This window comes from Canis aureus, chromosome 21 (assembly GCF_053574225.1).
Source record: "Canis aureus isolate CA01 chromosome 21, VMU_Caureus_v.1.0, whole genome shotgun sequence".
NCBI classification, from domain to species: Eukaryota; Metazoa; Chordata; class Mammalia; order Carnivora; family Canidae; genus Canis; species Canis aureus.
The window spans coordinates 54,955,627-54,970,292 of record NC_135631.1 but is presented as its reverse complement, the minus strand read 5'-3'; the positions used below and the strand labels follow the sequence as shown (position 1 = coordinate 54,970,292).

Genomic DNA, 14,666 nt, shown 5'->3' with positions numbered 1-14,666 from the left:
TTTTTAAATACCAGGAAAAAAATTAATCCAAACTGAGGGAGTACAAAAGAAGGTGTATTTCGGTTTATCTTATTACACAATTAAGAAACTGGAAAGCATTAGAGGCTGCCCTGCTTTAGAGATGGGGACTTAGGAGGTCTTTTTCTAGTTACAAAAAACATGTACTGTAAGAACCACAGCCCCCCAAATAGTATAATGGAAAATATGTGACTACAGCAAGAAAGGCTTTTAAAAAAATCTAAAAATCATATGAAAACAATTACAACATTACTTTATAAAAGTTACAAGATATTAAAATAAAAAACAAAAAGGTCACCAAGGCTAACAAAATAACAAAGAAATGTCATTTCACTTCCCTTTGTACTTATGTGAGAATTCCAGGGTAATATTTGTCCACGGGATGACCACGCCAGAGACTAACTTATTAACTGGTCACTTTTAAACATCAAATAGATCTGATTTACTGATAAATAACTAAATATTGATATACAAGTAGACTTTTTCCCTGTCAATGCACAGTTGTGCCTAGAGCCAACCTGTGTATATTTGCCATTTACAGATGTTTATGTCTTAAGAAAGGAAATATGAAGGGAAAAAAAAAACGGAATGTCCAAGAGAATATAAAATGTTACAAATCAAACAATTAAAAAAATGAGGAACTGCTAATTTTGTAAGTTGCTCATGTATTTTTTTGGTACTTTAATCCTTAGATTTTGGGTAATTTTTCATATTCAAATACAGCACCCCAGTGTGAGAGAGGGTGCGGTGATGGTGGCACAAGTATCTGTGATAGAACACTTAAATAATAAAGGGAATGAGACAAAAGATGCAATGACTGCTTGATACTTTTCCCTAGAGGCGTTATCAGGGCAAGAAACTGCCTAATTTCTCTTTCCCTACATGTCTTGAAAGTCCAAAGGTTGATTTGGGCACCTATAATGGTTATTCCCTTCTGAAATGTCAGAAAGGTAATCTGAACATTTCTAAGCTGAAAAGGTGAAGATCGCCACACTGAACTACACTGAAAACCCATCCAGTAGTTGGGGCCTGGCCTCACACTGAAGTGGCTAAAAGTTGCAATAATAAGCTGCACAGGCTTTTTAAAAAAGTGACCTTGAACAATGAAAGGTCAAACTAGAAATAAAATGTCATAGAATAAAATCAAAGGAAGGAAATAAGGTGGAATTAAAATGATTATCAAAGAATATGGTGGCCTGAGATTAGTCAACATACTATAAAGAAGGAATGGTTATTTAAAACAATCCTGAAAAATCTTTTGGGCTAACGCCAGTAGAATACATCTCAAATTCTTTTTTTTTTTTTTTCAAATTCTTTTTAAAAAGCAGGGATCCAAGAAATATTCTGAAGTCATCTGTAGTTCTGGTATTAATGGATGAAGATTAGTGAGTGCTCCAGTCATAAAGCATTTGGACATACAATGTTTCAATTAAAATGATGACACCATATTTTGTAAAATCTAATGTATTTAATTTTGGCATAATAGTGATTTATTATGTATTAATATTTCAAAAATATACTTTTGTGTTTAACAAACCACCAAAGATCTCAAAATAATGGCCTATAAGCATGCTTTTGCTCCAAACGCCAGGCTGCTGTTGCACTGAAGGCAGTGAGTTCCATCACGGGGGTTATAAGATCCAGGGCTGCAGATCACTGTGAATAAAGAGCAAGTTAATAGGTAACAGCTTCCTCAAGTGCCACATAAATTAATTTTACATGAGGATACATTTTCAAAAAAAGATGATTTTTCCTTTTTATAATTTATTTCTAAATGTGGTAAAATATACATAACCCAAAATAGACCATCTTAACCATTCTTAAGTATACAGCTAAACAGTGTGAAGTATATTCACGTTGTTGTACAATTAACTTCCAGGACTTTCTCATCTGGGAAAAACTGCAAGTCTATACTCATTAAACATCTTTTCCTGTCCCCCTCCTCTAATACCTAGCAGCAACCCTTCTACTGTCGGTTGCTAGGAGTTAGACTACTATTAGGAGTTACAAATTTTCACTCCGATCCCGGCTTAGACCAAGTCTGTGGCCCCACACGGTTTTACTGACCACATAATGTCGAGTTTAGAGAACTAGCTGGGCCACCTGGTCAGCTGCATCAGAAGCCATAGAGGTGAGGACGGCCCACACCAGTAACCACACCTTCCATGCATAGACAGCCCTGAACAGAGGAAGGACTAATCATCTCCTGACCTCACACAACCTATTTGTCACTTGCTGAATGTTTAACTTCAGGAAAATCACTAATTTAATTCAGTTTGATCATCCCCAACATATGGATGACTGAATATAGTGAAAGTGCTACCACAGAGATCTCTGACAGAAAGTAAGGATGGGCAGAAAGAATCCAACGGCAAATACATCCCCTGTCATTGACGCTGGGATCCTGGTAAGTGGTCAATTCTTAGCTCTACCTTCCTCATTTGTAAAACAGGTACAGTAAAAAACCCAAGTCTATATTATTATGTGAGGAATAAAATCAGTAAAATCAGATGACTTAGATGAAAACACATCCAGAATACCATAAGCCTTCAATAAATACTCTGTCCTCTGTGGGACCACCACCTCTCCCAGTGCATGAAGGTCATGTGATGCCAAGCCCTCTAACTGGGCTGAGGTCTCTGATCATACCGTCCCTCCTTTTCCTATTGCAAATGTAGTCAGCCAACGATTCACAAAGATGTTCACTGACCACTGGCCCATGGCCATTATGGGCCGTCAGAGAAGAGTCTTTTGTTCTGGCACCATGATTCAGTAAATACACACCACTGTTTGGATCTGGGTGATAGTACATTATTTAATTTCATATCATTCTTTCAAAAAATATTCTTTCAAACTGTGAAATATTTTAACTGTTTCTCAGAGAAAGTATTTTTCATTCTAGGTTAAACAGATTTCCTCAAGTTTTAATAGATATTTTATTGGGGGAATGTTTCAGATGAAAAAAAAATATTGGTTAAACGAAGTTAAATAGATTTTTTGCTGCAGCAACAAGAGTATTTAAAGTGGTGATGTATATGGTAAGATTGTAATGATATGACATTTTTCAAAGATGTGTGACCATGGTACTCTTTCTTTCAAAACATGTATTAATATTTCTGAAAGCACAAATATGGAAATACTGAGAAAATGTATCAGTGTTAAGTCAATATACAGGGAGAAGAGAAACATAAATCTGCATGCAATCTTTAAACACATACTTTATCCTGAGTGTCACCAGCAGAGCAGATGCTGGCATGAAATCATCTAAACTCAAGTTTAAATAAATATGATCTTCTAGTAAATGTCCTTAGAATTAATAAACCTTTATAACACAGTATGTGCAATATCTCAAAGTACTTATCTATAGTATTCTCCCCTAAGAAATATCCTAAAATGTCATGTTCTCTTTTATGTGGAATTGAGGAAAAATTCTCAAATGTTAATTTAAAGTAGATTAGCAAAATTATCTTCTAGGTTTCAGTCTCACTGAGCAGAATATTTCCCAGCTGCAGTTACAAGAGCAACCTGATTAAATCTTGATAAGAGGCAACGGAAGCACTGATGACTGATCAGTATTAACATAACGATGAGAAGCAGACAAAGGACAAGATCTTCATGAATTTTGGATAGGGAATGCTTCCTTAAAAAGGGAAAAAACTAACCATAACATAAACATGTGATATCAAAATTAAGAACTTAATTAAAAAATCATAAAAGTAACAACAGTCAAGCAACAAAATGGGGACATGGTTGCAGCTAAATAACCAACAGAATACTATCCAGAATATACAAATAATTCATATGAATCAATGAGAAAAGGACAGAAAACCAATTTAAAAATAGGAACAAAAGAGAAATAATATGTCATTTTTATTGAGCCACACCCACAAAAAAATTCAAAGAAATGAAGAATTTGGGATGCAAAATAACAGCAAACTGTAATACACCAAGAGTGACTTCAGCAAGAAGACAGCTCCAAGCCCCCCAGGCTCCCATGGAAATACCAAGTAAACAACTAAAGACTGGCTAAAATAATCTTGCAAGAGCTCTGGAAATTAGAGATTAACAGCAACCCAATGAATGTCCAATCAAGATGTAGTCAGACTCCAAAGGGTACAAAATCTGTGGCATCTTTTGCTCTCCCTTGTCCCAGCTTCTCTCCAGGGCAGACCCATGTGTTTCAGGGGAGCAGCAACCCAGCACTGGCTCCTTCCTACACACCAGGGAGCAGGGCAGACTGGATTGGCCACCTGTCTAAGGCCGCCTGACGGACTGATCTCAGTGTTGCTCATTTCAGAGCTAGTTTAAATCTCAGGCTAGAGGATGTCCTGGGCACATTCCTGAACCATAAGGTGACAACAGACCCATAGATACCTGGGACAAGAGACTGATGATTGAGAAATACAACATAACACCTAAGGAACACAGGAGAAGCAGCATGTGGACTCTCAAGGAAATGAAGATATTCAAAAATAGCCAAGTATACACAGGAATCAGAAGAAAGCACATAGGACCAAACACATGGAAAGATCCTCAATGTTAGTAATTATTAGGGAAGTACATATCAAAGTAGAGTATGATATCACTTTACACCCATTAGAATGACAACTGCCCCCCCCCCCCCAAAAAAAATAGGAAGAAGAACAAGTGCTGAGAAGATGTGAAGAAACTGGAGCCCTTGTGAACTGTTGGTGGGAATGTACAATGATGCAACTGCTATAGAAAAAATATGGAAGTTCCTCAAAAGATTAAAAATGCATGTACCTTATGACCCAGTGGTCCTATTTCTGGATATAGAGCCAAGAGAACTGAAACCAAGATCCTGAACAGACATCTCTAGACCTTTGTTCTCTGCAACAATATTTATCACAGCCAAGAGGTGAAAAGATCCCAAGGGCCCCTCAATGGATAAATGGATAGGAAATGTGGTATATATACACAACAGAATATTGTTCAGCCTTAAAAGTAAAATCCTGCAACATGATGCAATAGGGGCGAACTTGAGAATACCATGCTATGTGAACTGACACCAGTTACAACAAGACAAATAATACATGATTCTGCTGACAAGAAGTATCTAAACAAATCAAAGTCACAGAAACAGAAAGAGCTTTGGTTTCCAGGAGTTGGAAGTTGTCATTACAAGGTATGCACCTTCAGCATATGGAAAGTTCTAGGTATCTGCTGCACAGCAACGTAGAGTTAGGGCTACTGAACTGCATACTTCAAAATGGTCAAGGCAGTTGATTTTATTTTATGTGCTTTTTAACTACAATTAAAAATTAAAAAAATAATACAAGAGAATAAAAACCATCCAACAAATAAGAGGCCAAGTCTACATGTCTTCAAAGATGAATTTTACCAAATAGTTAAAAAAAATATCTTAACCCCAATCCTTCTCAATCTCCTCCAAAAATTGAAGAGGAAGGAAAACTTCTAGATTCATTCTTCAAGGCCAGAAAAGATAGTACATGAAAAACAAAGTATGGACCAATATCCCTTCTTAATACTGATGGAAAAATCCTAAACAAAATACTAAACCAACTTAATAGCATAATGAAGGGATGATATACCACAGTGACTTCGGATTTATTCCTAAAATACAAGGACAGTTTAATATATAAAAATCAAGGACCATTCCATATATCTCATGAACAAAATGATAGAGGGAAAAACACATTATGATCATCTCAACTGATGCACAAAAAAAGCATTTAACAAAATTCATCATCATATCATGGTAAAAACTCTAAGCAAATGTCAATTATATAATGGGGTGCTATCAACCATAGTTATTACTATGTTAGACTATACTACGGTTAGATCCTTAGACTTATCCATCTTACAGCTGAGAAAGCTTGTGCCCTAAGGAAGCAGAACTTAAATGTTCTCACCAAAAATAAATAAAATAAGAGATAAATCTGTGAGGTGATGGTGGTGTTAATTAACTAAATGGGAGAAATCTCACCATGCATACATCTATCAAGTCATCACAACGTACTCAAAGATCTCTGAGTATCTTAAAATTTTGTCCATTATACCTCAACAGGTATGAAAGATACTGAAGTAACATCAGTAAAGGAGCACAAGGCAAAGCAGCCAAATAAAAGGAAGAGGAGTTTTGTAGTGAGTCCATTTTGGTTTCAAATTCTAATTTTTCATTTACTATCTTTATGAACACATGCAAGTACCCTGAAACTGTTGAGATTAAAGTTCCTTGATTACAAAATTGGGATACTTCCTATATCAAAAGGATATTTGATGTTTAAGAAAACACTAGCCAAACTATTAGCAAAGCTTCAGTTATTATCATAAATAAACCACTGAAGTGTCTATTTCTGTGAGGTGAGCAGAGCTTAATGCAGTGACTGAAACACAGTTCACATTCAAGATACTAGGACAGAACTCAATCTTGTGCTCTCCTCCTTCTTGAGCTCCTGTAGCAAATCTGTATAGCCCATCTGGCCCTTTCCACATTTGGTCATTAATTGCTACTTATATTTTCATATGTTCAGATTTATATCCAGTTAGATTACACATTCCCTAAAATTCCCACAAGCTAAAATTGTGTGTTTTCGATAATTCCCTCTCATTATCACTTAAAACCATGTTTGGTAATGGGTAATATAATAGATATTTATTTAATGTTTAAAAAAAACACTTAAAAGAGGAATAAAATGGATTTTCCTCAACCTGATAAGGGGCCTTCATGAAAACTCATAATTATCATAACCAGAAAAGACTGTGAACTTTTCCCCTAAATCAGGAAAAAGAGAAGGATGAATACTATCTCTGCTTCTTTTAATATTGGAAGTCTTACCCAGAGCAATTAGGGGGAAAAAAAAAGGAATTCAAATTGGAAAGAAGTAACATTAGCCTGTCCACAGATACTATGATCTTATATGCAAAAAACCCTGAGGAATCCACCAAAAAAAAAGAAGAAAAAAGAAAAAGAAAAACCCTAATTGACCTAAAAAAAAAAATTAGCCAAGTTACCAGCTACAAAATTGACATGCAAAAATCCATTGTGTTTCTATACGCTAACAATAAACAATCCGAAAAACAAAATTCAGGAAACAGTTGCATCAAAAATATAGTATTTAGGAATAAACAAGGCAAAGCAGCATAATACTTGTCTACTAAAAATCACTGCAAGAAATCAAAGAAGACACAAATAAATGGAAAGACATCTTATGTTCATAGGTTGGAACATTTAGTATTATTAAGATGTCAATGCTACTGCAAACCATACATAGATTCTATGCAAATTCTATCAAAATCCCAGTGACAATGTTTTCAGAAAAAAGAAAAATCCACCCTAAAATTCACTGAAACCTCAAGGGACCAAGAATAGCCAAAACAGTTTTGAAAAACAAAGCTTGGGATGCCTGGATCACACAGGGTTAAGCATGTGCCTTCGACTCAGGGTGTGATCCTGGAGTCCGGGGATCGAGTTCCATATCAGGCTCCTTGCATGAAGCCTGCTTCTCCCCCTGTCTCTCTGCCTCTCTCTTTTCTGTGTGTCTCTCATGAATAAAATATTTTTAAAAAAAGAAAAAAAAAGAAAAGCTGGAAATTTCATACTTGCTGATTTTAACACTACGAAGCTACAATAATAAAAATAGTTTGGTGCTGGCATAATGACAGAGCCGGAGACAAACAAAATAAAGTAGACAAGAAATAAACTCTCAAATGATTTGGAACAAGGGTACCAAGATCATTCAAATGAAGAAAGGACAGTCTTGTCAACAAATAGTAGTAGGTTAGGGAGATATCCACATGCAAGTGTACAAGGCTGGACTCTTACCTAATGCCATATGTAAAAGCTCAAAAAGATCAAAGATCCAAACAGAAGAACTAAAACTGTAAAACTCTTGGAATAAAGTATAGGAAAAAAAGATCCATGACATTACATTTTTCAATGGTTTGTTTATATATCATCAAAAGTATATGGATAAAAGAAAAATTATTTGCAAAGGAGGTTAATATTCAAAATAATAATAGTAATAAAGAACTCTTCTAATTCAACAACAAAAATTAAACCACCAATTAAAAAATGGGCAAAAACTTTACCCATTTAAAACTTTAGCCATTTCTCTAAACAAGACATACGAATAACCATAAATACATGAAAAGATGAGCAACATCACTAGCCATCAAGGAAATGCAAATCAAAACCACAATGAGACACTTCACACACATTAGGATGGCAAGTTACTTAAAAAAAAGTCTGAAACTATGGTGTACTATTTCTTGGCTAATTGAATTTAAATTTATAAAAAGGAAAATAACAAGTGTTGGCCAAGATGCAGACCAACTGTAAGCCTTGTGCTTTGGTGGTGGGGATGTACCATGGTGCAGTCTCTATATAAAACAGTATGGTGGTTTCTCTAAAAATTAAAAACTGAATTACTATATGGTTCAGTGATTCTACTTCTGGGTATAAGCATATGGACTGAAGATGGGTGCCTCTCTAAAATGTATATGTCGAAGAACTAACTCCCCGTATGGCTCCATTTAGAGATGCGGCCTCTTAGAAAGTAGTTAGGTTTAAATGAGTTCATAAAAGTGGGACTCTCTGATCCAGTGTTAGTGTCCTTATAAGAGACAGCAGAGTGCTTGCTCTCTTTCTCTTTCTGCACACATTAACCAAGATCATCTGAGGAAATAATGAGAAGGTGGGCATGCTATGTCATCTGCAAGCCAAGAAGAAAGCACTCATGGAAAATAGAATCAGCCAAAAACTTGAACTTAGACTTCTAGACCAGAATTGTGGGGAAAAAAATTGTACTATTTAAGCCATCCAGTCTGGGATCTGGTTATGGAAGCCCAAACTGACACAGTATTTATCCAAAAGAACTCAAAGCAGGATTGTCAAAGAGATATTTGCAAATCATCTTCACTGTAGCATTATTCACAATAACCTAGAGGTAGAAACAACCCAAGTTTCTTTCCACTGACAGATGAATGCATAAAGAAAATGTGATACATACATGTGGACAGAGAAGATGTGGTAGAAGTCACAGAAATAAAAGACATGGTCCAAGGAATATAGTCAATGATAGTGTAATAGCATTATATGGGGACAGATGATAGCTATTCTTGTGGTAAACATAGCATAATGCATAAATTTATCAAATCACTATGCACTACACCCGAAACTAATGTTGTGTGTCACATATACTCAAATAAAAAATTATAAAATTAAAAAAAAGAAGACGTGGTATAGAAAGCGGTGAAACAATGTGGGAATGTGACACTATGGAAAGTAATATAGAATGGGTTGAAAAATGTGTGATGGTAACCTACCACACATTTTAGAGAATGGGAATGTGGTCCATCCATACAATGGGATATTATTCAGTCTTTAAAAGAAAGGAATTCTGACATATGATACAACACAGTTGAGATGCTAAGTAAAACAGGCCAATCACAAAAGGAAAATACCATATAATTCCATTTATATGAAGCACCTGTAGTTGTCAAATTTATAGAGAGAGAAATAAGAATGGGACTAAAGGAAGAGGGGACTGGGGACTTACTGTTTAATAGGTATAGAATTGCAAATGAGGAAGATGAAAAAAGTTCTAGAGATATATGGTGTTGATGATTATACAACAATGTAAATGTACTTAATGCCATGAAATTATACTTTTAAATATGCTTAAAACATTATCTTATGTATATTCTACCATAATTTAAAAAATGTGATGCATTACACAGGGTTATCAGATTGTAAATATGTAAAGTGTGATTATGCCAAGAATTGCATACAGGATTTCTCCTACATTGTTATTGCAAAAGTGTTAATTAATACACCAAATTTGGAAAACAGACTTATATTTTAATGTATTGCATGTCTTATGACTCAGTATTAGTAAAGACCTTGAAGAATCTTGGATACTAGGATATATAAACAAAGATATTCATAACAGCGTTGTTCATCATAGCAAAAAAACAAGTACAAAGCGATTTTGGACAATGAAACAGACATATAAACCTTTATATATTCATATAATAATCATGTAGAAATAGAAAATTTTAAAGATTGTGTTATAACCACAAAAATATGAATGAATTTCACAAATATAGTTTACAGTAATCAGTTATTGATTATTGATCATATTACAATAATCAGTCAGTGAATCAGTTAAAATGGCCTACCATTCCACAGATTCTCAAGCTAGATTTTTAAAAATCCAACTGCTAGAGCAAAAATGTAAATACTGACCAGTTAATTTATACCAGCAATACAGTCAAATAAAATCGCAACTATAATTTTCTTTTATGTAACTTGATGAGCAATTTAAAACTGGTAGCATTTAAGAATAAAGAAAGTGATTTGTGCTCTCTAAAAATTACCACAGATCAGTAAAACAAAAGAGAGGGCCCACTGAAAGACACATATATGGCATGTACCCTTATTTTTAGATCTGAGGGTAAGGAAACAAAATTTCAACATTAATGAAATAAATTACCAGGAAAATGATTTTTTTTTTTTTTTGTCTGTGAGGAAGGCAAGACTTTTCTAAAAAGAAACAAAGAAAAGCAGTAAGGCTTATACAACAACAAACAAAAAATATGTACTGAAAACGTCCACAATGTTAAAAACAAGTGGTAAGAACTTCTATTCAGGCTTCTACTGAATTAATCGATCTTCAATAAGAGTAATAAAATCTGGGGGAAAAAAGTACACACTATTTGACAGCACTGAAGAGGTAGCAAAGGCAGGCAGATACTGAAGGCATGCTAACTCTTGAAAGAAGAGAACTGTACTGGGTAAAATCATTGGCATATACTTCTGCAATGGGCACTCACCAGTCTAAGTGTCCCATAGGTAGGTAAATTCAGTCTTACTGCTTATGAAAAGTAAAAGGACAGACTATTAGGTCTCCAGAAGATATGGAAAGTAATGGGAGAAATTCAGTGAAACAGACTCAGGAGCTCTAAAATCTGCAAATAAACTCCACCCAGATAATTGGCTAATGTATAACCTTCACATTTGTCAATAATATTGCAAGAAGCTCAGCAAAAAGCAAGAGTTGGAAGGCTGAACAAACTGAGAAGATGATACCTACACTAAGGGAGTTTAGATTTTGAATTTGGCATATTATTAAAAGACAAATCAATAATCTTCACAAGAAAAACAAACCAGAAGATTCTAACAGTACTATAAGTTTCGTATACCATAAACATTATTAGATTCTCATAGACGCAGAAAACTGTGACTCCCAGTCAAGAGGATAAAGATCAATAGGAACAGATCCAAAATAACAAGATGTGGTAATTGGCTATAGAGACTTTAAAGAGTTAGCATAAATGTATTTGAGGACATAAAGGAATACATTATCATAATAAGAAAGCAGAATAGAAAACTGCACTAGGGAACAGAAGCTCTAAAGCACGTAAAAGAAAATTCTAGGGCAGCCCGGGTGGCTCAGCAGTTTAGCACCGCCTTCAGCCCAGGGCCTGATCCTGGAGTCCTGGGATAGAGTCCCACATCTGGCTCCCTGCATGAAGCCTGCTTCTCCCCCTGCCTGTGTCTCTGCCTCTCTCTCTCTCTCTCTCTCTCTCTCTCTCTCTCTCCCTGTGTCTCTCATGAATAAATAAATAAATAAAATCTTAAAAAAAAAAAAAAGAGAAAATTCTAGACCCCAAAACTAAAATATTAAAATAAAATCCTGGATGTGTTTAATAGCAAAATAGTAACAAAAGTAGAGTATGTCAGGAAATATGAAGATATATGCATGTTAACAGGAACTGCCCATTCTTCAGAATAAAGAGAAACAAAAGTTTCAAAAATTGAATAGACAGTGATATCAGCAAAAGTACTGGCAGCTCCAAAAGGTTGTCCCAAACCAAAGAACATGAATAAAATCAAACAAAAATTCTGAGTTAACTTTGAAAGAACTATGGAAAAAAAAATCAACATACTGGAAATAGTAATATGGCAGAAATAAGTCTTCACCTAACAACAATTACTTTTAATGTAAATGGATTAAATTCCACTATCAGAAGACTGAGATTGACAGAATGAATAACTAAAACATGATAAAACTATTGAAAGTGAAAGAATGGAAAAAGACATTCCATGAAGATGCTAACAAAGAGAGCTATGTGGCTATACTAATATCACACTAAATACTCAAAAACTATTATAAGAGAAAAAGAAGGAAACTACATATGTACAAAAGGGTCCATTCACCAAGACATAAAAATTATAAAGATATATACAACAAACAACAGGTTTGCAAAATATATAAAGCAAACCAACAGAATTAAGGGAGAAATTGACAGTTTTAAGGTAATAACTGGAGATTTCATTACGTCACTTCAAATAATGGATAGAATTTTTAGACAGATAAGCAGAGGACTGACAACACAGTAAATCAACTGAACCTAACACACATACATAAAACACTTCACCCACAATGACAGAATGCCCATTTTTCTCAAGTGCACATGGAATATTTTCTAGGATAGAGAGTATTTTGGGCCAGAATACAGACCTTAAAAGATTGGCATACAAATCATTTATAATCACAACAATTCAAATGAGGCTGGGAATCCATAACATAAGGAAAAGTGGAAAGTTCACCAATATGTGAAAATTAACACCCTCTTAAATGACCAACTGAATAAAGAAGATATCAAAAAGTGAAATTGGAAATGCAAGGTTGTTGTTTCAACATTAGAAAATCAATGCAAACTTCTATGCTAACATAATAAAGTACAAAAGCCATATGATTATTTCAAAAGATGCAAATAAAGTACCAGACAAAATTCACTAACTATTCATGATCAAGACTTCAGCAAACTAAGAATGGTACGGGTCTCCTTCAAACTGACAACAAGCATCTAAGAAAATCCTACTGCCTATATCATACTTTAAAAATTATTTATCTTGGGCGGCCCAGGTGGCTCAGCGGTTTAGTGCCTGGATGTGATCCTGGCATCCCGGAATCGAGTCCCACGTCAGGCTCCCTGCATGGAGCCTGCTTCTCCCTCTGCCTGTGTCTCTGCCTCTCTCTCTCTCTCTCTGTCTCTCATGAATAAATAAAATCTTTAAAAAAATAATAATTAATAAATAAATAAATAAAAATAAAATTTATCTCTATGACTGGGAACAGGGCAAGAATAGGTTTTTATTTCTATTCAACACTGTAGTGGAATACCTAGTAATTGCAATAAAACAAGTAAAAGAAATAAAAAATATAAGACAAAGAAGTAAAACTGGTGTTATTTATAGATAATATATTTATTCCTATAGGAAAAACAGAGTATACAAATAATTTCCTTTTTTTTTTTTTTTTTTTTACAAATAATTTCAAGATCTAATCAGTTAATTAAATAGAGTCACATGATCCAGGTCAGTATCTACAAATCAACTGCACTTGATTTCTGCCTGTGGTTGTCACTGAGTAAGCATCATTAAGGTCTCCTCTCCCACTGCTGTGATGTCTAAGTCAGAGTCTCCTGAAGGCATCAAGCAGCTGTGGAAGCTGTTCATCAGAGCTGGATCTTTGAAACAGACAATGAGTCTCAGAGGCCATTGTGAGAACTGGGGAATGTTCCCAGACTGTGTAATGATAAGAGATCCACAGACCAAACACTCCAGAGGTTTTGTCTGTCACATAAGCCACTGCAGAGGTGGATGCAGCCATGAATGCAGGGCCACAGAAAGCAGATGGAAGAGTTGTGGGACCAAAGAGGGTTGTCTCAAGAAAACACTCTCAAAGATATGGTGCCTACTTAACTGTGAAAATCAGTTTTGTTGGTGACATTAAAGAAGACACAAAATAACATCACCTAAGAGATTATTTTGAGAAGTATGGGAAAACTGAAGTGATTGCAATCACGATTGACTGAGATGGTGGCCAGAATAGAGGCTTTGCTTTTGTAATATTTGATGACCAGGATTCCACAGATAAGATCATTCAGAAATATCATACTGTGACTGGCCACAGTCACTTACTGTGAAGTAAGAAATGGCTAGTGTTACATCCAGCCAAAGAGGTCAACATGGTTCTGGAAACTTTGGTGATGATCATGGAGGAACTTCAGGAAGCAAAGCGGCTTTGTTGGCAGTGGAGGTGGTGGTTGGTGGATACGGAAGCAATGGGGATGGCTATCATGGACATGGTAATGATGGAAGCTATTCTGCAGGCGAGGAAAGCTACAAATGATTTTGTCAATTACAACAATCAATCTTCTAATTTTGATCCAAGAAACGAGGGAAATTTTGGAGACAGAAGCTCCAAGCCCGTAAGGTGGTAGAGGCCAATGTTTTGCCAAACCATAAAGCCAAGGTGGCTGTGGTGGTTTTATCAGAAACAGTTAGCTATGACAGCGGCAGAAGATTTTAACTAATGTCAGGAAACAAAGCTGAGCAGGATAGGAGAGCCAGAGAAACGATAGGGAAGCTACAGGTTACAAAAGATTTGTGAACTCAGCCAAGCACAGTGGTGGCAGGGCCTAGCTGCTACAAGACATGTTTTAGACAATACTCACATGCATGGACAAAAACTTGAGGGCTTTATTTTCAGATAATTGTATAACAGGTTATTTTACTTTCTCTTCTATGGAAAGTGTAAAGCATTCCAACAAAGGTTTTTATTGTAGATTTTTCTTTTTTTGCACTGGTGGTA

The 14,666-nt window shown here is 35.3% G+C and overlaps 1 protein-coding gene across 5 annotated transcripts in view; it reads right to left on the bottom strand.

The window, feature by feature from the left end:
• Positions 1-1,466: 1,466 nt before the first annotated feature.
• The window catches only part of ZPBP (zona pellucida binding protein), an 87,506-nt gene continuing 74,306 nt past the window's right edge, over positions 1,467-14,666 (bottom strand). For 4 of the 5 annotated variants that reach the window (XR_013360605.1, XM_077864241.1, XM_077864240.1 and 1 more), the window contains one exon: positions 1,467-1,674. Coding sequence is in view for 3 of the 5 variants with exons in the window: in XM_077864240.1 (XP_077720366.1) it covers positions 1,580-1,674 (95 nt within the window). In the remaining 2 variants the exon portion in view is untranslated. The remainder of the gene's footprint in view (positions 1,675-14,666) is intronic. The other variant, XR_013360604.1, reaches the window with a different exon arrangement.